Below are 25,739 nucleotides of genomic sequence, written 5' to 3'. Positions count from 1 at the left end.
AAGAAACTGTAATGCGTAGCATGACTGATTCCCTTATTTGGTCATCTGCGACAAGTTCAACAGCAGACCGCACAAAAATGAGGCTGGTGACAAATTACGAAACTAAATGCTGTTTGTTAGCAGGTTCACTGTTATTGAGACTGAGGTTTCTTTTAAGTAGTAAATCTTAAGATCGCAGGCTTTTAGGGAGGGGCCTATAAAAGTTTATATTCCCACTCTGCTAACATTATATAGAATAAATACTTCTCGTAATCATAATTGCAACGTTTATGATGCCTACAAAATTAAAAAGCTACCAAACAGCAGAGAGATAGAGATTTGATAGCGATAATAGTTATTACTGCTGCTTGCAGGACGTCCAGGATTCACAGTGTGTCACGCATTTGTGAAACCATAAAATAATATTGAAAAACTGTCAGAAATTAAACATTTTGGTTATTACGGAGTAGAAGCAGCCACTTGCTGCACACTGTTTGACAATTTTAATTTCAGAAAATCGAACCAGCTGCAGGCAGGATGAATATAAATACGGTAGGGTAAAGAGAGAGCAGCTAAAATGGATCGTTTTAAACAGAAAGTGAACTATCCCGGTATAACATGAGAAGAGCGTTTTCACAACCAAAAATCATGAATATCTAATGCTGAAGAGTAATGGGAGGAAAAAAAAAAAAGAAGAATTAATCTGACATTGAGCGTAAAAGGTCCTCTTTAATTATCTCGGAAGATAATTAAAAAAAATTGTTTTGAACTGCATAATTATGGCTGAGGAATGGAAATCAATAAATCATGAATAAGAAAGCGTTTGATGATATGCTCCAAAGTGTACAAAAACTGCAGCACGGTCAAATCTTATCTCTGTTAAACATAAAATTGAGGCAGACCTGTACCGATTATTAATTTAACAGTTTTGGGTCACTTTGAATGTTCAACTAAAGCGTCTGTAAAAACTGCTCCAACTTCTGTTCACCCCCTTCGTTGCCTGTCATGGCAAATGATTCACACAATCAGTCACACAATTTACTTCAACTCAGCCATAAGTAAGAGTGGGGGGGGGGGGGAAGGAAGGAATTGACATTTAACTCACACGCCAGGAAGCAGTCCATGCTGAATGAGATGTTGTCGAGAGAGATGGCGGAGCCAGGTCCAGGTCCATCTTCTGTGCTGAACTGGAGCCAGAACCTGAGGAGGAGCAGAGCAGCTTTAATCGCCTCGCCCACGGCCAACGGACGGACGCTTTTCGGCTGAAATGACGTGAGGAAGAATTTATCGCGCTTTAAGAAAACTGCCAGGGAGAATTGGCCTCGCCAGATGCGCTTCGTGTCCTCTGACATTCACGTCTGTATTGTTACAGGCCGTCTGCTCTTTCAGGCCAGACAAAGGAGAAGTTTGACTTCTGTGAGAATTTAATGTACTTTCTGCTTCCAAATTAAATGTTGCTACAGTTGCACAAACACGGAAGCGAGCAAGGGCTTTAATGTGAAATCTCTAAAGCAGTACTTTAACATTTTGATGCTGTTTGTACTGCTGAAACTCAGACGAGAAGACTAATACCCCTCGGATGTCTCTCTGGAATTAATGAGGTTAGAGTCAAGAGTTTGCATAGTGTGCAGGCTGAAAATGAGGGAACAGCTAATCTCGCTCCGTCTGCAGGTTAAAGAAAAAATAAACAACAACTCACAAATTCAAATTAGCACGTTACACCTACTGTACCCTCAATTCTGTACTAAGAGAATGAACCATTTGGCTTTTTACACCATTGAGAGTTGCTGGAATAATTCAGAAAAAAACAAAATATGTTTTTTTAACCTCTCTGGGTATTTGATCCGATGCCATACATAAGATTGGTTTGAAATTGTTATTCGGCACCAGTATGTCTCAGTAACTCATTAAAATTGATGTTAACAAGTAAAGCTGCAAGAAACTTACAGAGGTTGTCAGGAAGGAGGCAAATACACCAACATAAAAACTTGTAGGCTTAGTGTTGGTTGTTTGATTTAAAGTAAACATTGACATTTTGATTCTGATGAAATTAAATAAACAAATAATACAGTGAGATGATGACTGATTTTTTTATTTTTTTTTTTACAATTAAAGGGTGCATTTTAAGTCCTTGTAAACTGCGGTCGTCTTTAAGGTCCTTTATAGTTTCTGCACGTGTTTCTGTCTCTCCAGCAAAAAACTTCTGAAATATGGAATACTGCACATGAATTAAAAAAATTTTTTTTTCTGCAACTGTAGAAGAAAACAACGATAGTTGACAGAATAATGCCTGAGCTCATGTCATTTTAAGAGCACTTAGACTGATGATATGCTGAAGAATTTATTATGGCCTAAAGGTGCTTGAATGTTACGCCCTCCTGTAAGTGTGGTGGAAATATGAACTGGGGATTTCTTATGTATAGCAATCAATTTCAAACTTTTCAACTTTGCAAGCGGTGGTAGTTTGTATTTATTCTACAACAGTAGATCTTTATACTATGCAAAGCAATTTGGCTCCCCATATCAGCTATCTCTATTATGTGCTTGATGCAGATTCAACCTATGTGTGAATGAGTTTAGCAAATTCATCTAGAAATTAGTTTGATATTTTGAGCTGTATTCAAGCAATAATTGAAGGGGCGATGTTTTTAAATTTTTAAACTGACCTAAAAGCCATAAAACCAATATGTACATTAATGACGTTGGACGGCCACAGTATTTACAGCAGGATTCACCCAGGAGGCTGGGCATTGGTCCCACTAAAGCAGGTAAAATTCAGAATTTGTAAAGAGTGTAGTTCTTTTAATCTAAAGCCTAGAGCTTCCCTTACATTTCTCCAGAGTTACTACTTATCGCCATTCAAATGTCGTTTAAATGTAATGACATGTTCAATACATTGAGCCTTTTCCTTGGGCCGTTACACTCCTTAAGTTTTACATGAAGAGGCTCTCGCTCGCAGCAACAATAAGTCCAAATGAGGCTTTGAACAATTGAAGATTTTGAAACGGATTCCTCGGCTCCTCTGACAGAAACCCTCAGATGTGGTTTCTACATTACAGTTTGCTGCTTCCCGACTATTGCCTGCACTTGAGGCAGCCTTTCTGATTCCATTTAAGCTCTCCAAAGGTCAGTGTGCGATGTCTGGCAGGTTCACCTCGTGGTTACGGACATGACATTCTAATTAAGAGCACAAGCACAGCTGACTACATAACCCAGGAATCAAAAATTAATCACTCTCAGGGGAGCGGGATTATCCAAGCTTGAATGGCAAAGAAACCCCCAGTCAGGCAAACAGAGACGAAATGTCTTATCTGGGGTTTCTTGCTCTCACTCCCTTTTCTCTCTCACTTTATTCTGTTTTGGTTTAGTTTCTCCCTTCATTCAGGGAAATCAGGGCCAGAGCTAATTGGAAGGCAAGTGGAGTGCGGTGCCTTGTGTATTGATTTCTCTTCCCTGCATCACAGACGAGCGGAATAAACAAAGAGGGGGGGGGGGGGGGTTTGTACGACTGTACACATAGCAGGTCCATCGTATAAGGCACACGTCCCTTTGGGCTTCATTAATTCATGGCGTTGGGAGGAAATGTTTCTCAGAAAATGGGATAAAAAATTCAGAAAATCTGCATTTATTAGGGAGGGCTCCTGTGTTTCTTAAGACCTCCTTTGCAGTGGGAGCACTTAAGTATTTGTGGGAGTGTGTCAGAGGTTTGTTGGGATGAGAGCCGGATGACTGATCGGCTCTTAAACACTTCAAAGCGGCAACTGCCAGTTTGACGCTCTCAGACAACCCCAAACACACCAACATGATGTAATCGCTGCTGCCTGTCATGTCGTCGGTGCAGGTGATCGCTCCTCATACCAGTCTGCCAGCCCGTAGAGGGGGAGGACGATGAGTTTCCAGCCCCTCTCAGATTTGGGTTCGCTGGCTGAGTGCCACAGTCGCCGCTGCTCGTCTGGACCGGTGCTGTTCTCCACGATCCACAGAGACAGCGAGCCCATCTGTAGACCTCCGGAGCACAGCCAGAACCGCACCTGTCCGAGCAAGATCACACATCAGCTTAAGCAGGCGATACTTTCTTCCTCTGAGAGTGTGCTGTGCCAATTCTGACCGTTTAAAAACTGTTTTCTCATATCAGACAGTGAGACCGGTTTGACATGTTGTAAGACTGGAATCTCAACTGCCACTGCAATGAAAACAATAATTTACCTATTCCCAATCAGGTAGGATGCAGAACCATGACCAGGTTCTTCATCTACTCCCACAATACTGAGCTTTCTTCCGGGTGCTGCTTGATTCTGTGTTCACATTGTAAGGTACAGGATATCGTTGTTGTTTTTGCATATTGAAGTACGTCCATGTTTATGAAAATCCATGTTGCACACTACAGCGCAGCACTCACAAGAGTCAGTAGGAGGCTTTGTTCATTAGCTTATACCAGCAATGAGTGCTACAACTGGAGAATTCTAGAAAACCATCAGTTAAGAACTAACAGACGTGTGAAAATAACCTGTGATGCAGTACTACAGCTTGTCTGCATGCTGCTAGTTTGCTCAGCTGTACAGAGAGAATCTTCCTCCAACTAACTGATGTAACTTCGGCTGAATCGAGCATTAGACTGTGCCACAATACATGCAGAAGCTAAATCATGGTAGGTAAGTGAAGAAGCTCGAAAAGTAGCAAAAATGTGACTCATGATTAGTAAACCACTCGGGGAAACAAGATTACACCAGTGAGCGCAGGTCTCCTTGTACACTTTCTCTATTCAAGACGTTTTAATGTTGTTATAACTTTGAATCGTAAAGGCTCTTAAAAACCCACTCTGAATGCCTGCTTTCTTCGGTTCTCTTAAAATGAAAGAAAAAAAAAATATCCAGAATCTTCTTCTAACCTAGTTGATGATGGATTCCTTAGCACTAATAATGCAGCAGGTTGACTGTTCTAACACTATTCCTAGACTACCCCATGCTGAGCAGAATAAAATGCTAATACACACTGTGGGGATGTCTGTTGGAAGACCTTCAGTCCCTGCTGTGTTTCTGATGTACTGTCGATTTATTTTGATGTACGAGTCGGTTCTTTTTGTTTTGTTGAGATCGATTTGGCCGATTCCAAAAAAAAAAAATCCTTTTATGTCTTTTGTACAATACAGAACTGTGCCGGCAGTTAAACCCATTGATATTGGAATGTTCACTGGAAGTAGTGCTGGATGTTCAACACTATCTATGGATTCGTTGGAGTTTTTCCTCTCACTGCTACGTGTAAAAAAGCAGATTTGCAGTAAACTACAGATAAAGCAGCTGTGTTACGAAAGCCTGTTTTAAATCGTACCATATGTGCTTAAATGCTGCAACTTCCTGTTTAATTACAAAACAAAAATCCACATTTCAAATCAAAAGTCGCACATCAAAAAAGACTTTGCAATGACTGTCAACTTCAGGATTTTGTCGAAAACACCAGGATGCTTTGGAATAGGTACTAAATTAGTCAGTTTTTCCACTCGATGCATCAATGAAACAAACAAAGAAACAAACAAAAAAAAACCTTCCACTTCCTTTTCCAGTGAGGATTTCACGACTGAAGTAAACTAGCCAAATGTGTTATCAGTTAAAAGCTTAAATTTGCACCGAGATTAATCAGCACCAGCCATCTGTTCTGTCTAATTATTACAAGATTAATAGAATTCAATCAGGATTATAATTTGGTGTATTTCGCGATGTATGCTACTGCTTCCAGGAGGGATCTGTCTAATTCAAATGAACAACTCATAGGCTGTGACAGGAATTACACAATGTAATGGGAAGTCTCAATCTAAAGCTTTGGATGTGACCATATTGCTCTCTGGCATTTTGTCTTGTTGTTTTGTTTTCTTTTGGAAGCAGGAGGATAATTCTTGTTCCACCATTTGAGTGGAACAGACGCTGGTTTAAGCCTTGTGACGAAAAAATAATAATAACAAAAACGAAAAAGAACCTCAACACTGTATTGTGTGTCGCTGACTGCGGGTTCTTATCGGTGGCGGCACGGCCACATGGCGACCATTTTACAGATCAAGATTAGAGGCGCTGCACAGCGCACACCGGGCATGACATGAAAGTGAGTGTGTTGTGTCGCTAATACCCCAAACTAATATCCTCAACATAGTTGTCCAAGAAGCAGACAGGCGGGGTTGAGCCGCACCAGTTCAGCGTCGAAAGAAGGATTTAGCGCGCTAATCTGGAATCGTTGCTAATCTTTGGCGGCGTGCCAAGAAGCTGCGAGGTCCGCGGCGGTGTACTCCGGCGCCTCGCTGACAACAGACACCTCAAACGTACGGCTGAGATTGAAGCATCCGCCTCACGCTTGCTCTCTTCCGCCTGTGCCTTCACGTCCTTTGCATATTTCCATCGGAAAGAAGGGCTAACTTTATTTCACCCTCTCATCTCGTCGTCTGACCATTTGACCTGCGCATCAGTCTCCGCCTTCCTCCCCTGTGCAACCTCCAATTATTCCTCACCCTGACTTCAAATGAGCAACCGCAAACAAGCAGCAGGTCGGAGTTCACGGCGGCATGATGCAGCAGCGTCGCTGGAGACGCCACGCACGGTGCAGCCTGTTTGTCTTGAGACCTTCTCAGACGGCACCGGGAGCTTAATAATGCAGGATTTGTAGGATTTTCTCATCTAGGTCAGAAGACTCGACCTGTGATTGACAGGTTCAGCCTCACTGTCTGCGCCGGTTCTCCCAGGACGTTCAGGCGGCGCGGCGCTAACCAGCTGCCTTGGAATATTGGAGTTGGATTCCTGAACTGTTTTCTCAAAGAGACAACAAATGGTAGTTTTTACTTGATGCATCAAAAATTGTGAGCTGAATGCGCATCTGTGCAAATTCCTTTTTTTCCCTTCTTCTTCAAATTATTATTACACACGTAAGTAATTTGTGTTGCTATAGAAATGTTGCTAAATGTGTTTGTGTGACACTTAATAATTGATATTTACACTCAATAAACTTCAGTATGAAGTAGTTTTTTCTTTTCCAGCACTTTAGCAAGATAATATATAAATTGATTAAAGTGATTGTTTTTTTTTTTTTTTAAAGGTATAGTAGAGGATTTTCTTCTTCCGGGTGGATCATCAAAATAACTGGTCCTCCCAATTGTCAATCATTCTGGTGATATATGACGTAAGCCCGTCGTACGTGCTTGTCCCTGCACGCAGCTCACTCCACACGGTCCTCATCATGCCGGTGGCCGACCCGACGCATTATTCTCGGACATTTTTACACAGTTTCACCCCCTCTGGTGCAAATCTTCTTGTAAAGTGAGCTTATGTGAGCGATGCCGACTTGTGACTTGTAAACAGAGCGTGCACGAGGAGAACTGGGCTCGTGCATGTCTCTCGCACGCGTTTTAGTAGGCGTTCCGTCTCGGGAGCAGGTACAGCGTTGCGCATGCACATTTTTTTCAAAAGGTGGAGAGGGCGGTTCTTTCCTAAAATTCGGGAAAATCCTCCTGTATACCTTTAAGAAGCTGAAGTTGTGCAAATAAGTGAAAATGAGTTCAGTTGAAATTATATATGAATTACATGAAGGAAGAAAATGCTCCAAAATCCACCACCCCCCAAAAGATTTATGAACAAGTGATAACTCGAAGCAGCAATAAAACATTTGAGATAAATGCTAATGCACCATAGCTCTGGGTTGTTTGTGATGTTACTTACATTACATTCTTTTCATATTGCTGTCAGAGAAACTAAAGAGTTTTAAAAGAAGAAAAGCCGCCTCCTCCAGCAAACAGATTAGTTGAACGGTCAAGACAGTTTTAGATATCGCCAAAGCTAAATGTTCAACCATTGTCATGTTCAACAAACAACATAACGTGATGTTTTATGAACGTAGCAAAAACTTCTGCTGCACATGTGTGAGTAGATGGACAATCACAACAATGTTTTCCTCAAGAGTGTCGTGACTCCCCCGTCCATATTCTCCTGGGACTTGGTAGTTTTATAGTTGGGAGTCAACCGGAATAGCAATGCAAGTTCACTGTCTGTCCATATGAATGTCCGTGTACTTGCCCTTGTTGATGTTTATCGTGTCGTGTTTTCGTTGCACGCATGTGTGGTCTCATTACAAAAACGGTGCCAACTCGTGGCCTGGCATGGTAACTCCATTGTTTTCAGCGTTACTGTCATTTCCATGTAAAATGGACATCGATTTGAAAATGCCGCCATGTAAATGCAAACCTTTTCTGAAACAAAAATGCAAAAAAATATACATTTTAACTTAACGTGGCCTCAAAGTAATCAAAGTTAAACCTCGATAAAATCAATTTCTATTGCAAATTATTCAGAGGTATGACTTATTAAAACTTTAATTTCCCATTTCTAATAACAAAATGCATGGACAATGATGAAAAATTTACTTTTACGTGAAACATTGCTGGAGACAAAGTAGGAGAAGTGTTGTGAGGCGTTTTACCGTGCACGGGGAGTTTCTCAGAGGAGGAGGGAAGAGTGGGCTCCTTAGTAAAGCTAAGCCTCGCTGACCTTTAGACTGGCCTCCTTCCACAGTGAATGTAGCACCTTTAATTAACACAGAGAGAGAAAGAAATGTCAGAGCAGATTATCAATCACACATTCACACAGAAGTTTGAGTTTTAGTTATATGACTTCAAACCGTGACAGGATTTTTATTTATTTTTTTGGAACACATCCATTTGATCCATTTGAAGCAATCACTTTCCCATTCTTACTGCAGATTATAACCAGAAGCAGAGCAACGTCGCCGTACCTTTTCTATTTTCACCACAAGCAAACTAGTGGAAAAATCAACAAAGTTACAAATTAAATCAGTTCAGCTTGAGAGGAACTGTCTCACCTTTTGAGCTGGTAGTTGTTTATCATGCATTCTAGTGTGAGGAAACGATTATCACATATCAAGTCTAAAAAAGAAAAGTCAAACAGTTCTTTAGTTTTAAACATGTTTTTATTTGTGGAATAGTATTTGGCTTCAGAGATTTTTGTTTGGATAATCTGAGCTTTTTTTCCGTGTATGATCATTCGATACACTCGGTCAAGGCAATGAGGCTGGTGTCAAATTACAAACCTTTACAATATGGATGATGGGGGATTTATTTGAAGCAGAAAGAGGAATACAAGGGGAATACAAGTTGAAACATCAATTTATTTCTATTAATTTATTTCTATTAATTTACTAAGAAAAATCAATCTGACATACAAGGACACATTTTAAATTGAATCACTGAATAAAAAGACAAACATATTAGAATAGTAGATTCAAGTTAAGTGTGTCCAATCGAATTAAAATATTAAAAAAGTACGATTTTGATCAGTGATTGTCCTTAATTTCAGGTCATTGCAAGAGACTGTTGCAAAAAACAAAACAAAAAAACAAACAAAAAAAAATGGTTTTGAATCACTTACTATAAAAGTTAAAATGCCTCATTTAAAGTCCCCCCACGCTACCTCTGAGATTTCTGTAAATAGTTGAGATCAAAAACAGGCCTCAGCAAAAGTGAAACTTTAAAACCTCCTCTAGAGACACACTTGAGTCACTGCACTGACGATGAACTGCAACTGGAGCGCTTTCCTCCGCCGGCGTTGTGCGAGTAGAACATCTCCGAGCTGAGCGAGAACAACACATCAATGTCTGGAGCGTCACGGAATCCAAGTCAGGGTCCGTGACATATACCGTCACTTTCCCCCCCCCCCCGTGCACCGATCTTTTACAACCCCTCGGGAACATACCAGCGTCTAGATCACAATGTGTGTCTTCGTTTCAAAATTATCTCTAGGAAATAATCTAATCTGTGAGTAAAAATATACATATTTGCTCTCTTTGGGGGTGAAATGAGAATGCAATTAATTCAGCTAGAGAAGAGAACAGAAAGATTCTCAGCAGTTTTATGTAATGTTTGATATTCCTATTATCATAGCCATTACTCATTTTAAAGAGGCAGTTGTTAGGTGGAAGAAAAAAAAGCAATTTTTTTCTCTTCACTTTACCTTTTTGTGTCATAATTCTCAAGGCAGTTGCATTAAAAGTTAAACGAAGGAACGAGATGCAGAAGAGACAAGTTTAAAAGTACTAATTACTTTTAAGCAATCAAGGCTAAATTTGGTAGTTTGTATTGAATTATAAGAGAACTATAATTTGCTATTGTAATTAAGTATTAATTGTAAAATTATTGTCTCAGTGAAACTGCTTTGAATCCAATGATGTGATAAAGGACTGGAGTATGGCTCTCTTTCATCTAACGAAGCTCTCGTCTAATAATTCTATATCCCGAATATCCCTCTTTAACTGGTAAGGAACATGCATTTGTGGGATGAGCAGCAGAGCTCATTATGCCCACCAGTTCAAGTAGGAGCTGCAGTCTTCTTCCATTACTTTATGACCTTTCTAAATATATATCGGGTATGTAATATATAAAAAAAAGTGTGACAAAATCATTAAACGTGTGAATAATTTAATGTTGTAACTCCCTCAGTCTTTTTATACCATTAAATCTCTCCCTTTAAAGACCTTCTTATTAACTTGCACCGTACAGAAAGGACTGTGTCAAAGGGTTACCTGAAGCCCGGCAACTCTGCCGGGTCGCCTTGGGCAGCGACTGGAACCTCCTCCATGAGAGGCCGCGGCCCGACACCGGCTGCCAGCTGCAGTCACCGTCTTCAAAAGAGCAGTAGCTGCCATTGAGGAAGCGTCCTGCAGAGAGAGAGAGAGAGAGATAGAGAGAGAGAAAAGAGGTATATCAGGGAGGGGAGCAAGAGATGATATAAGTAGGCATATAATGAGCGGACAGGCCCGGCAGGGGTAGGTGGGTGGGTGGGCGGGAAAAAAAAAAAAAGGAGGGGGAAAATGGCATTAAAGCTGGAGTCAGATTTTCCAAGGGAGGCAAGAGGGAGAGAGAGAGAAGGACGGTCGAGGGACGAGCGATCAAGGAGTTGAGCGACAGCGGAGGCGAAGAAGGGCTGAGAGGCGAGGAGAGTGTTGGGGGGGGGGGGGAGACTAATGGCTCACAAGACACCGGGTGGGAAATTAGGACGGAGGTGTGGTGGGAGCGCGGCCTCGTGGGCTGACTGGAGAAGCAGAAAATGGAAGAAGTCCCGGTGTGTCCAGAGGGGCAGATCGGAAGACGTGATAGAAGAACAAGGAGGTAGAGGGTCCGAGGGGAAATGAGGGAGCCAAAGTGGTGACATGATGTCTATCTCTGGTAGCAATCAACTTGAAACTTTAGTGAGTAGCAGGAAGCGTTTAAACCACCGTGTGACTGAGAGTCAGCCTGGACAGCCACAATACCGTGGAAGTGTTTTATTGGATTGTGGAGCAGAAACAAGCGAAGCGTGTTTAAGCCCCCCCCCCCCTCCGACTTTAGGGAAGTCGGCATATTTGTGCTCAAAATATCAAACACGAGTTCATTAAATAGCACAGATCAATTATAAGTTGCCATATTAAGGTAACTTCCAGATTTTTGGGACTAATGACTGTAAGGTAATACAGAACAGATCACTATTTTGGAAAAAAAAAAAAAAAAGAGAAAAAAAAAACCCAAACAAAAAACAAAAAAACAAACATATGCAAGCCACTAACACTCCACACTATTGTGAATGTGTGAAGTGTTTTTATGAAAAAAAAAACCAAAAAACAACATTTTAACCTATTTAGAGTGTTTTTGTTTTTGAAATAGTGTCATTTTGGTCAATTTTACACCTCAAATATGTTGTTTTATATTTCTTTTTGTAAAAGTATTGTATATCATTTTTAACCATCTAGTTTTCTTTTACATGGTCTTTAATAAACTATTTTACTGTTAATTTCACTGCACAGGGGAAAAATTATGTCTTGCCTTGAATTATTCTTTAACAATGTGTTAACATTTTCTTCTAACAAGTCAAAGATGACTTGAAACCATATAAAAGATTGATGTAATTTGTATTTCACTCACATATGCACATGCACTCAAAGTTTCTTATGCTTCCTGTTGGAGTTTGATGTGGTGTCTTTCCATTTCATTCAGACTCTAAAAAGCCACCTTATCTTTCCTTTATGTTCCCTTTTATCATGAGCTATTGTCTGTGAGAGCCGATTACATATGAGGAGCTATGACTGCGGTGATAACTATGAGCTTTTTGGAAATGGCATCCTCCAGATAATGGCATCAGAATCTGGCCTTCGGGGAGATCATACAGCAGGTAGTCTCAAACAGAGAGAACCCCCCCCCCCCCCTCCCCTCCCTCCCCTGCCACAATGATTGAGTTTGTTGTTTGTGCAAAAGAGCCAAAGAGCTAGCATCAGAGAACACAATTTCATAACGCAAGGAAAAAAATTTAAAGGGTTGCTTCCTGTGATGTTTTCATATCAACGGAGAGCATCTCAGGACTTTCCGAGTTAATAAGTAAATTTCATCTTCTTCCATGTCTTGTGATATGAGTCACTCTCTTGGTTTCATAAATGTGGTGCTGCTCTGCTTAGATGTTGTTTACTCAAAGAGAGTCAAAGTCATGTTTCCAGTGTGAATGGAGAGGTCTGTGACGATATAATCTCTATGAATGTCATTCGGTTAATACTGTCAATTTCAACTGGACGTCAACACGACTTTCAGTTTACAGGATGCAGCATTGAAACATATTATTTTGTTACCAGTACTTGGAGTTGGCAGTTTGGTTTTTACTGGTCTACTACCCACCGCCAACCTGTTTAAACGATAGTAATAATTCACCAACGGGCCCATATTGGACAACACATGCCAGGAGGGAGGGAGAGGTTTAGTGCTACACCCCAGAGAGTTTTGCCTTGATTGACCTTCAGACCACTTTGTTCGTTTCTCAGAGACACAGAGCAGAAAATATGAAAAACAGAAATGCAAACTAATGTCCATACTGGTACTTTTGTTCTTTTTAGACAAACACGCTTCTGACGCTTCTCTGTTCATATGATGTCTGCAGCCTCCAGCACATTTTCCAAAAATCACTCTTGTGCTTTGACGCTCCAGCTCTTTTCCTGACAGTGAACTTAATGTGCTCCATCAATGATCTCTCTGACACGCGCATCTGCTGTTCACGTTTTAGGTCTCAAAGTTGCATTATGACATCTACTTTTACTGTAAAAGTCCACCAGCAGTGGGTACATTCTGTAACAGCAGTTAATGTGTCATAGTGAGATGGCAAAAGACACTAGTAACAATTTCTTTTTTCAGTGAGTAGTAAAATAAATCTCCTTCATTTTGAAGATTTGATTAAAAACTTAACTGTCATAAATAAATGTGGCAGACTACTTTTAATGATCCCATGGAGAAGCGAGTGGCCCTGCTATCGACAGGGGGAGAAAATAAAACCTTGTATTGCCACTTAAAATTTCAACTTTTGATGCAAAAGAGGATTTCAACGTCCCCTCAGCGATGCAGTGTTGGAAAGCAGTGGGGCCTCAGCAGAATTTAAAACCGACTAAAATCAACTAAAGGAAGGCTGCAACTCTCAAAGAGCCGAGGATGTGTTTGTGAATAATGATGTAGGCCGGGATGCTGAGGAATATCCACAGGGACTCCGTTTCCCTTATATGTCAGGAGTCTTTGTGATTGACACAAGCTAAGTTTGTTCCTCCTGCCTCTTTCCGCCTTCTCGCCGTTAATGAGCCTTGGCAGGGCTTATGAAGGATTTAAATAGATCAAATCAGACGGAGATAAGTCATGGATAGATCATAGAGAATAGGGTATCAGAGAGGGAACACTGTGTGATTTGGGGTAGAGGGGGGTAATTTGTGACGACGGTGGGGATGAAAATGGAACGAGTGAGGAGCCCGAGATGGGGCGGAGTGATGAATGAACTCATGGATCCTTGTCCTTAATCAGGAAGGATTATTGGTTATCGCATTTAATAAAAACAAAACAAAACAAAATAATAATGGAAAAGATCAACCGAGGGAGCGAAGGAGAACCTTGGTTCGGAGGTAATGACAGCTGGCCTTCATGCCTTTGTGAGCAACATGAAGATACAAAAATCGAGGGAGAATGGTGTGTGACAATGCCCCAAATCTCTCAGCACATTATGTCTTTCTGTGCAAGATCCATGGGTTTATTTTAAATGCTAAACTGGAGCTTCCATGCTCTGTTTGCCACCAACACAGTGTGATTATTGCCGCCAGAACATGTCATTTAGTGATTCTCTTTGCCAGTTAATGACTTCTACAAGCTGTGATTTTTGTCTCACTGATTGTGACTTGTGCTCAAATGTCCTGATTCTTAGCTTTTAAAATCAAAACATTTACACACTTATTACATTTAAATGGAGATTACACCCTTGGGTTTGGCCTCTTGGGCTAATTAGCATTGATAAGTCCTCTGCGGAGCAGGGGAAAAAAAAAAAAAAAGGGAGTGCACACCAGGAAGGGATTTTCACCCTATCGTTACCCTCTTATCTTTCAGCTTCTCATTGTTAGGAAAACCTATATGCGCTCGGCAGCGGCCATCATTTTAATAAGCACCTCATGGGAGGCTGACCTGCACGGTGGGCCGCAGCAAATTAATTCAGCTCAGTTTAATACGGGTGAAAGCAGCTAAAAGCTCTGAACCGTGCATGCATGAGTCTGTGTGAAAATGTATGTATGCAGGTCAGACTAAAAAAGGAAAAAGATCCACCGGCATTCACACACAGACACACAAACAGGGAAGCCTGTGGGACTTCACTTAAGAATAAGATGTCAGCATACTTGGATAGCGTTCCTTCCAGGCCTCGAAAAAAAAAGGAGAAGAAGCTGAAAACAAATGTGCAAAGAGATAGAAATAACAAGCATGGAATATGTCAAGGGTGAGAAATGCTCGCCAGGCAAAGCTACGCCAAGTTTCTTCTTCCTTTCTCACTGCTTTTTTTTTTTTTTTTTTTTAATGCCGAGAAATCTCACGCATCTCACTCAGTCTTTGCGCCGTCGGACAGCATGAAACAGCTTTATTAAGCGGCGGCTCACTACGGCTGGCCTAACTCTCAAATACGCCGTTTTCATCCGGAGCTGAACTGAAGGATGAAGCTTCAGCTTCCTGCTCTCTCCTCCCAAAACATACATCCGTTCACAACTTTATTCTTCCCTCATTCGGAATACTTTAAGTTCTCATATTTTGCTTTAAATGCAAACAAAGCTGCCATCATTGTAAATATAACATCATTCTGGCAGTTGTTTTAAAATCAGGAATACGTTGCAACTTGAATTTTGATACTTCACAATATAAAAAACTGACACAGTGGCAAATTTATCACAAGAAGCTTAAATTTTATTTTGGTCTTTAGACTGACAATCATTTTCAATTTGACTTGAAAAGATGAAAAACACAAGACATACAGGGATTTAGATTCATATGTACACCTGCCTCTGCAGTGATCTCTTTTGACTGGGTGGTATAACAGATTATACGGATCTATCCACCGATTACCTGCTGTTTCTTGTGAAGGATCCCATGATCTGCTGCAGAGAAACTTCTGCAACACCATCAGCGGTACTGCTACACGTTACTGTGTCTACCTTTATTTTCAGTTCGGGATCTTTCGGATAAGTTTTCGATGAGACTCTGGGAACTACTTTTGTCAAATTGTGTGATCATCCATGTGTCATAATTTTTTTTAAACAGATTTAATTCTGCTTAACACAGAGTACACACTTCCACAAGCAGAGCAATAGTTCCACATCTGTGTACACCAGAAGGAGCAAACATTTTCTTTTTAAAACCGCTCCTAAAACTAGTATTAAATCTCACATGTGAAGACATTTATGTTGAGTGCTGTGCTGCACATTTACTAGTCAACAGTTAGATTTCTCGTTTCCGACACGCCTTCCTTGGCGTTTACTACGACACTGTAAACACGATCCAGAGATGAATGATAAAATGTGTTTGTTGGTGTCACACATTACTGTGTGTGTGTGTGTGTGTGTGTGTGTGTGTGTGTGTGTGTGTGTGTGTGTGCTTGTACTAACGACATCGCTCTCCTTCGTCGTCATGATGAGGACAGTCTGGAGTGAAGTCACACAGCTTGTCCAGTGGGATCCCAGGTCCCTGGTAGCAGAGATACTGTCCCTCGAGAGTGATGTTAGAGCCCAGCGGCGTCGCTGAAGACGGAAACAAGACAAGGAATCAAACATGTGACACCGTTTTTTCATGTACTCCTCATTCATTTTTGCCACAATAAAAGCAACTTTGTCAGTTATGCCCTCGAAAATGATTGCTAATATGAAATAAACGCCAAAGTCACAAATCCTTGTGTATTTGTGAACTTTAAACCAGAGAAATTTGTTATGGTGGACAGGGGGGTTGGGATTGAGTGTCTGCTGTGACTCGCGCTTACTTTGGCTTCAGCATAAGCTAAAGCTATTGTTGTTTCTAATTGTTACTATTTTATTAAACCCATGTTTACTGGAGGCGCTGCACCTCTGTGCTGCTTTTTGCCTTTGCCATCGAGGGCATTTATTTCACTTCGACTACTCCAAGAAACACTTAACTCAAAATTTTTGATCATCTGATGCACCTCCATTGGCCTTCACAAGACTGAGTCACACAGCACATACACTAAGAAAATACATTAACACAGACGCCTTTGAGACAATTAAAACATCGTCGATACGGTAATTTCCCCAAGAAGTTAATTATTTCTTCGTGACTTTTCGGAAAGTAAAAGAAAGCGGGTGAAACAGAACATTTAGAAGAGGACTGAAGGTCCATAGAGTGTGAATGAGACGGCGGCAGGTGGAATGGAGGAGAGGGTGTGAAGGTGGATGAGATAAAATACTGTTGGCCAAACATCCAGAGCAGGAGAAAGCAGGATGGAGATGACGGAGATGAGTGTCAAAGCTAATGTGTGACAGAGGGATAGTGGCAGGTGTGAAAGAGAAGGTTTTACAGGACATTAGTGAGGCCTGCTGTGATGCATGGTTCGGAGACGGTTGCACTCGATGAGGCACGAGGCTGCGTTGGATATGGCAGAGATGAAGAAGAGGATTACATTGAGAGTGGCCTGAATGGACAGGATTAAAAATGAACACATCAGAGGGATAGCAAAGGTTTAGCGGGCGAGAGATAAAACTATAGAGGCCAGCTCGTGGTGACATGCTGAGACGAGATAGTGGATATGTTGGAGACAGAGCTGAGGAAGACCCCTGAGATTGTTTGGAGTAACATGTCGGAGGCAGGAGATAGAGTGAAATAGAAGCAGAAAATCCACTGGTCACTCCAAAAGAAAGATAGACGTAGAAGAAGAAATCCTGATATTTAATATCCACAATTTGCACAACACTGGTTAGAACAACCACCATGTAACAGTCTTAGGAACAGAATAAATCCAGCTTGGTTGTTGGATATCGGTGCTAAATTCACATGTAAGACACAAATAAGCTGCTCAGGCAAATTCATGACTTAAACAGTGGGGAAATATACAATTCTCACCGAGGAGTACATCAGTTCATATAACCCCTGACTGTAAACCTAGTATGACATCCGCAGTGTGCCGTCGCCGGCATAAATAACTTGGCTTCGGGTTCATAAGCATCTGGCTTTGAATATAGTACATATCCATCAGAGAAGGAAGCACAAGCGGCAAAAAACAATGACCTAGATACAGTGAGTGCACACGGACACACACACACACACACACACACACACCAATCTATACCTATTCATATCGTCGGCCTCAGCTCACTCAATTGGTACATTTGCATATCTACGTATGTAAATCAGAGTAGTGATATCTCTGGGTTGTGCAAAACTGACTGCTCACCTTCACCTTAATCATCTGAATCTGATCTCAGAAAACGGGAACCAAACTGCAAGGATGGGAGGGGAAAAAAAAAAAAAAACTGCCCACAGATGGGAATCTTGTTTTCTCACCCATTCTCATGAGAGGAGAATTGAGAAAAGACAAGGAGAGATCGTTATCGTGAGTGACTGGCTGCGCTTACAGTAGTTTGCCCTTGATCTGCAATATGCAGATTTGTTCTCTACGTTCAGACGAAGGCAGGAGTCAAAAGTGTGATAAGGATTCCATGACAGGAGAGACAGCTTTGGAACAAATGCTGTAAGCTGAGCTGACTAAGATAGTCGGTAATGCCCAGCTAAATTTCAACCTGAAGTTTGTAATTAATTTACTTTGCGTTTGTTGCAGTTTGTGTGAGCGTGTGTGTGGGGGAGAGAGAGAGAGAGAGAGAGAGAGAGAGAGAGAGAGAGAGAGAGAGAGAGAGAGAGAGAGAGAGAGAGAGAGAGAGAGAGAGAGAGAGAGAGAAAGATAGAGAGAGAGAGAGAGAGAGAGAGTGTTGGACGATACAGCTGCATAACACACTTTTGTCAAACTCAAGCTAACAATAGGCTGACAGCCGAACAAAATGTGGCACGACAAGATAAAAGTGCAGCAAAAGTCAACACATTCATAACACTAGCGTGTCGGAAGAAACCGAACAAATGGGCGAATATTTCTACCGTATTTTCTATTTGCTGCTGGTGCTATCAATTTCACTACCCAGACCACTTATGCTACAACACTTTAGTATTGGGAGGTTTCCTTTCATTAAAAAGCTAAAGACACTCAGTAGTTTTTAACACTCTGTTTACTGGGATAATCTTCACAGGGTTACAATTTGTCATATCTTTGAAAAACAATAAAAAATCTCAATTAAAAAAACAAATAAACTAAACTAAAACAAATGCTAAAAGGACATTTATCAGCTTGTAATATGCAAAATTAAATCAAACTAATGAATCTACCAATTATACTGTATACTTTGCAAGTGAAAACACACACATGCCTGCTGATTAAACTCCATCCATCCATCCATCCATCCATAGTTATTACATTCACCGAAGCATGTTAATATTTAAGTTTCATTAGAAACTATTTCAATAATTTGTGTAGAATAGCAATGAGGCTTTCCTAAATTAAGCATTTAATACAACAAAAATCTCTTTAGTTCTTATCAGCATGCGATAGATGTAATTAATTTTTTTAAATAAGATTTGTTAGTTTTAACTGCAGCAAAGGCCATATTAATTAAATCTGATTAAATAATTAGCCCATAAAATATAAGGTATAAAAGGTTCAATTAGGCAAATGAAGTGCAGGAGTTTCAGCGATGACCCCGCAAAAGACGCTGCAAAGCCAACTAAATAGAAAAGCACACAAAAAAGACGAGTCACAGCATAACAGAAACCTAAAATGACACTGTTTTGTGGCACATTTCTGATCTTTTTTTGGGAGAGGGTGGGGGGGGGGACCCTAAAGCCCCTGTCAGGATCTGAGACAGTTCATGGATTTAGTGAGAAGGTGGTATATTTAAATGGACCAAACCCATTTGTCACAGGCCTCCATCATGGCAAGACCTTTATATCGTCCACATTAAGATGTCTGTGAGTGATCAAACTCTAACTCCTTTCAAAACTACCATCAAATGACTCGGATGATAAACATTTTGATGTGTCAGCGCTTATTAATTGTCTCAGTGTTCTTCTCCGCAGCTCAGGCCTGTAATCATTACGTGTAAGCCGTGAGCGTGCCATGTGACATTTATAAGAGATCCAACTATACTATTTTATTCAAATGAAGCCAGACAAAAGCATGTTTGTTTTACAAATATATATTATGTGCGCATATGGATTTGGTTTTGCGATGTGTACTCAGTCATGCTCGGCGCATGTATTATGCATCGGTTGTGCTTAGTGGCTTCCTTTCTGTATAATGTTGACACCGCGAGCCAAGTGATTTATCAAGAGAGAGAAAAAAAAAAAAAAGTTATCTGGAGTACACTGAAACCTTTGGGCGATGTATGTAAATTCATCGATTTATCTTACTTTGATGACAAGGGGAGTAAAAAGTAGCCGAGTGGCGATGTCACTAACTTGGGGCTCCCGGAGCAGGTAAGTGCAGCCAGACATGGCCGCTGCACTCCTGGCCTACCGCAGTTCTTAAATCACACCTGTCAGATTGTGAAAACAAGTGGGTCAGCGGGGGATGGATTGCCTGTGGGAGTGAGCGAGCTTTGTTATCCCCCTGCTCACGGGGTTGCTTTGGCTTTGTGAGGGGAATGATGTATGAGTGTTGGAGAGCTGGAGAGGTGAGCGGTAGAGGGCACGGCGGCCGCTGATAAATGACACGGCGAATGCCCAAAAACGCAAGAATCATGATATTTGTTGGCCAGAGCTGAATAGTGAACAATTAGATGCTCGATATCACTTATTCAACTGTCCAATTCTTGTACTAGTTTCATCCGTACTAAGCCACCGTACAAAAGGCAGTGTGCATTTTTCATACTTACAAGTCATACAGTGAGACGTAACTGTAATGCTACACATTTTGCGTGTGTCATGTTTGTAAGTAATAGGATTTAGAAAATGTTGGCACCATTAGAGCATTTTGGGTGAGATTGATAATTGTTACACAGTGACACAGCAACATTTTGTAAATGATGTCTGTTCACACGGACACGGCAGAAAAATGCTGAAAATACTGTGGTTTTCATGTCGGGCCACTAGTGGGGGCTGTGGTTTGTTTTTGTAATGAAACCACACGTACACACAGAGAACAACATGCTCTAAACATTAAGAATGCCCAGTTCAACAAAGTTTGGATGACAACAAAGACTACAAAGTTGGATTGCTTTTCTGGGTGACTCTCAGCTATAAAACTACCAAGTCCCAGGATAATATCTGCTGGGAGTCATGCCACGCTGGAGTCTGCCATTGTTGTTATTATCGACTCATTATTGTTATTGTTTCTGTGCGTGTGAAGAAGAACTTCTTACTATGGCCATGGTGCCAGTCGGAGTAGCAGTGTCTCTCCCTGTTTGCATGGAGATGGATTTGGAGCTGTTTTCAAAAAGTTGCATTTTCATTGGCTCTGAGTGCCACTGTCGTGCAAATAGACACCTAAAACACAACTAAAGTTTTATGTTTTCACTTAAAGCCATTGTCGTGTAAACTGGGCTTTAGATTTACCACCATCGTCATTTTTGTCTCTGTGTTTTGCTCAGTGACTGTTAGAATTTGTATTATCTGAAGCTGCTTTAGGAGCAGCTTTTACTCTTTCACTAAAGTTCTTGTTTAGTCGAAGCGAAGCGCCTCATTAATCCTGAAGTGTCTTGGTCCTTCTGACAGCAGCAAGAAAGATGTAAGACTGTAAACAATAATCGGCCACCATTACATGGATGCCGGCTTTCTTCTGCTGTCTGGATGTTCATTTACAAAGCATCTTCCTGAAATTACCCTTACTCGAACCTAATTGTCACATACGTCACAGAATGTTGAAGATTTAAAGAAAACCTATTGTAAAACTAAGAAAACGTTGTAAACAGCGTAACTTTCATGTCCTTCACATTAATCCTTAAAGTCTAATGAAACTACGTCCCTCATACAGCATTATACAGATGGAGAAAGATGGGACTTTTTGAAATATGCAGTTGATGATCCCTGTGGTCAATACATAATCTTTACAGTAATTTGCAGTGACGTTCCCCCTAATGTGGATGAAATTGACTCAATTCATCCAAACATGCAGTGGTCAAGCATTGAACCTCTCCGACACGTTGATCACTAATTTCTAAGTTGAGTAATGGAGCGTGATATATCATTGTATACGTTAAGATAAATCCCGGTTCAGCTGTGCATGATAAAACGCTACCAGAGAAGACATTGATCACCGAGACAAAGCAAGCCCATTCAAAAATCACATGCAAATAGACGCCGTGCCAAGAGGTTTTATATAGCCATTCATACAGTGTTCTCACCAAGGATGGACTCCATTGTTGCTTCAGACTCCTCCATGTCTGCATTTTATTTATTTGGGTTTTTTTTATGTCTCATTATACTTCTGAGAAATGTTTCTGGATCACATAACCATTACCGCCCTCCACCAAGCAAAGTTCATTGCCAAAAGAGCGTTAGCTACTTCGCCGTCTTTTGTAAGTCTTGTGGGGTTTTAGAGTCGGAGGTTTACTTTGACATTGATTCTCTGCTGCAAGGCTGAAGAAACAGCAGAAGACAAAGAGACTGATATCCTCTTGTTTACTCAGTTCTCAGCCAAGCTGCTTTTATCTAAATGTCAGGAAGAAGGGAAGCCATCCAGAGCCATCTGCTACGATCTATAGTGTTTAGACTATCAGGACTGTGTCCTGACAACTGGTAAATGGGGATTGGTAAACAATTAACAAGCTACAAGGCAAGAGTCAATTAGAAAGTGCTTTCAATAGGTTGTAAGAGCTGGTACTGTTACTGGTGGCGTCCATGAAGTGGAGAGTCTTGACTTTAACAATCTCTGCTTCCACAGTGTCCAAGGTTTTTATTCTATAGAAGACTCCGTTCAATGGAGCTGCGACAATAAACTGAAAGAGCCAAGTTAAAAGACACATTGGCACATTTGCTTGCCTTTCTTGACAAAGTCCAAGTTTGTGCAGACCTAAAGCTACTTTCTGAAGACAGCAGTGTGCAACTAATTATCATAAGAGGAGAGTATTAAGCTAATTGGACAAATGAGCAATTTTCTAAGTGAAATGCGCTCTTCATAGCCATTACCATAAGTTGAACGCATTTCAAAGACGCGTTTCCAGTGAAGCAAAGTTTTGACTCGATCTCTTCAGATTCCCGGCCAGTCTGCCCCGATTTTTTTACCTCCATTCATGCCATCTGTTTACAGGATGGAAATCAGAGATGCTCTACCTACAAGATCAAGAGAAAAACCACTCTAGCAGTTATATAAAAAAAAATAAAAAAAATAAAAAGTTGGAATTAGATAACAGCTCAAAACTGGGCTAAAAATACCCAAGGCGGCCACAGTTCTATTTTATCTGTGTTATGTGAAATGCTGTGAAAATATGTCAAACTCCTGAATTGGTCAAATAAATAGAAGGTTCAGGACCATGTATCAGTGTATCAAAAAATAAAATAAAATTGTACTTGCTGGAAAAACTCACGGCTAAAAAAGGGTTTTATTTTAAAATGAGATGCGGTCATTACTCTCAACAGTTACACCGCTTATTGGTTGTGATTTTAAGTGTTGTCTACATTGTTACTCCCCAGGGAAAGTCATTTATTACAGTACTTAAATAAATAAATAATTTGTTTGCATAGTTTCTAAAAGTAGAGACACTGAGTTATCAGGCTAAATCTCTGTTTCATTTAAAGAATATAAGATCAGGTTTTAATATGTTGTAATCAAGCCGATAGTTTGTTCTGGCTGAGGTCACCATGGATCATTTTCTACTGAACTACTGAAGCTTAGTAGCTTCTCTTCTTGTTCCCTTTCCATACATTCACATCTCAGCATTATATGCTCCTCACATAATGTGCTTTTCTTTCCTGTAGTCCGTGCTCTCTCTAATCTCTGTTTTCTCTCTGTCCCGTCGTGCAGGATCTCTGACGGTGGAACTGGATGTTGTTGATCTCCACCTCCTCCGTGTCCTCCTGTAAGCTTTAGCATTAGCATTATCCAGAGCTGTTGCCTCCAGTTCCATGTCACTAAACTTTGGTTTGCTGGAGAAGCACCATGATGCTAAACTATTATTTGCATGTTCACATTACTGTACATCACATTGTGCAGAATGAATGATTGAAAGATACAAGAGATTATTAAAGAAAATAAATCAAATTTTCTCCTTTATGATACAGTTGTTGTGAAAAGAACAAGTGAAAGAATTGGATCCCATAATAAACATTTTAACAGTAACATCTCATATCTGAGTGTTTTTGTAAAACTGTGTCTCTCATATCATAGTTTTTTTTATGATTCCAGGGATAGATGAGTTGCCCTCGGTGGAACATCGCATCATGCAAAATGATGTGTCCTTACATTTTAATGAAACTTTTGCCATGGTTCGGTGGAGATTGCATGCAGTTTTGAATAAATGTGTCCTTGTTGAAGATGGGCAGCAACAAAACATGCAGGGATCACGAACAGGAGTCGACTTAAACTGAAATTAATGTGGCTTTTGTTTTCCGACAGATGAGCAGGCATGTCAATCATGTACTTAAATCCTTTTGAGTGCTCAAGAATAATAGCAAAAAAATAAAAAAGTGGAAGAACGGCCTGGTTTGAGTACTGCTTGTGCTTTGTGTGGCTAGCAAAAACCGGGAACTACCAAAAGTAATAGAGACAAAAAAAAAAAAAAAGAGTTTAAAACACACAGTTCAATAATTTTCTAGATTTATGTATTTGTTCTTTTCATTCCTCTGAATTATCCAATTTCAGAGGTACGGTACTTTCTTGGTTTCCACCTTGGAGAGGAAAAACTTCCAAGGTGCCTCAAGAAAGGATGGCACTGCTTTCTTGCTTCTTCATTTCAGGCAAAACCTGGAGATACTCGAGGAGATTTACAGCGGCTGCAACGGTGAGGATGTATGCAGCAGCAATCCCCATCGGACAGTTGAGAGAACAAGAAGTATTTGCTCGTGAATTCAATTAAATGCAGAAAGCCATGCTCGATTGGTTCAAGCTCTGCCCAATCACAATCACTATCTGTCATGATCCCTTCCCAGAGAAAGAGCACTGGTCAAGATTAAAAAAAAAAAAAAAAAAAGGAACTAAATGAGTGCCTTTAATGTCCATTCTATAAGATGATTTCTTTCATCGTAAAATTATAAATTGGTGAGAAATTGTCTAAATGGACAATTTGTTTTACTTACAGGCAATCCTTTAAATCTTAGCTGGGACCTGGTAGAGCATCGCTTCTGCTTTTTGAGGTTTCCAGAGTACTTTTCCTATCACTGTTGAGTTTATGTAGAGAGGTTTATAGCTTTATAGAGGGGCTATGGACCCATTTTAACATTAAACATTAAAGGCGCGGCTCAACATAAGCACTCACACGAACATGAAGTAAGTTGTATTTCATTAAAATGACCAAAAACACAAGCAACAACTCAACCATTCTTCCTATTGACCGACTAAATACTGTTTCACTAAACAACTGAATAACCAAACAACTAACCAACAAACCAGCAACTTTATGCCAGTCTGATGCACTTCCTATTCTTCTTGATTGTTTCCAGCTGAGTTTCCATCTTTTCTCTTGCACTGCAGGTTCCAAGATGTTGCTTGTCTTATCACACAGTCTCAGGGTTTCCTGAACATGTACCTGACACACCTCCACTTCCTTCTGCATATTTTATGTGGCTTTTTTTTCTGGTTTGTTGTCCAACAACAACAAATAAATAGAAACCCCAAAACAAATTGACAAAATATCCACCAACCAAATGACCAACCAGCAAACTAACAACGGAAGCAGCTCAACCAATGGACAACAAATCAATCCACCATCCCAATTATCAAGCAGCAAACTAACTATTTTAGACACCAGCCAATCAACTCATTTGGGGACTGTTTAACTAACTAACAACACACACAAAAAAAAATTAGAACATCAAGGAACTAACTAATCATCCTTACTTCCAACCAAGAGGTCCACCAAAAAGAGACTATGATGCACAATTGATACATTTTTATTTTAATTTTTTTTTAACATTTTCAAATAAAAGTGCAACACTTAATACATGCATTTGTTTATGACTCCGGTGGCTGGCAGTCTGACTCAAGAGGACATCTTTCATTCTGCTTGAGATGCGTGTTTAAAGGTGTAAAAAGAACAGGAAAACAGAAACCAGTGGAGATGATACATCAAACTTGTTTTGCATTTATCTGCAATTTCTATCTATTTCTTCAGAGTATGCATTAAGACTGACATTCACTATTTGCCTCACTGCACATCTACTTACTAAAGAAAAACAAAGCACCACATGATGGTCAATCTTGCTGTTGAAG

At 40.4% G+C, this 25,739-nt stretch overlaps 1 protein-coding gene across 1 annotated transcript in view; it reads right to left on the bottom strand.

Annotated features, from left to right (window-relative positions):
- The window catches only part of alk (ALK receptor tyrosine kinase), a gene marked incomplete at both ends in the record, with an annotated part of 437,915 nt that overhangs the window by 63,598 nt on the left and 348,578 nt on the right, over positions 1-25,739 (bottom strand). Inside the window, 5 exons of the mRNA XM_080512279.1 lie at positions 1,085-1,179; positions 3,838-4,010; positions 8,431-8,534; positions 10,546-10,680; positions 15,934-16,065. Of these exons, the coding sequence (XP_080368405.1) occupies positions 1,085-1,179; positions 3,838-4,010; positions 8,431-8,534; positions 10,546-10,680; positions 15,934-16,065 (639 nt within the window). The remainder of the gene's footprint in view (positions 1-1,084; positions 1,180-3,837; positions 4,011-8,430; positions 8,535-10,545; positions 10,681-15,933; positions 16,066-25,739) is intronic.

Source organism: Blennius ocellaris (assembly GCF_963422515.1).
Source record: "Blennius ocellaris genome assembly, chromosome: 17".
Taxonomy (NCBI): Eukaryota; Metazoa; Chordata; class Actinopteri; order Blenniiformes; family Blenniidae; genus Blennius; species Blennius ocellaris.
The sequence above is the reverse complement of the archived record's forward strand: the minus strand, read 5'-3'. Positions and strand labels throughout refer to the sequence as shown.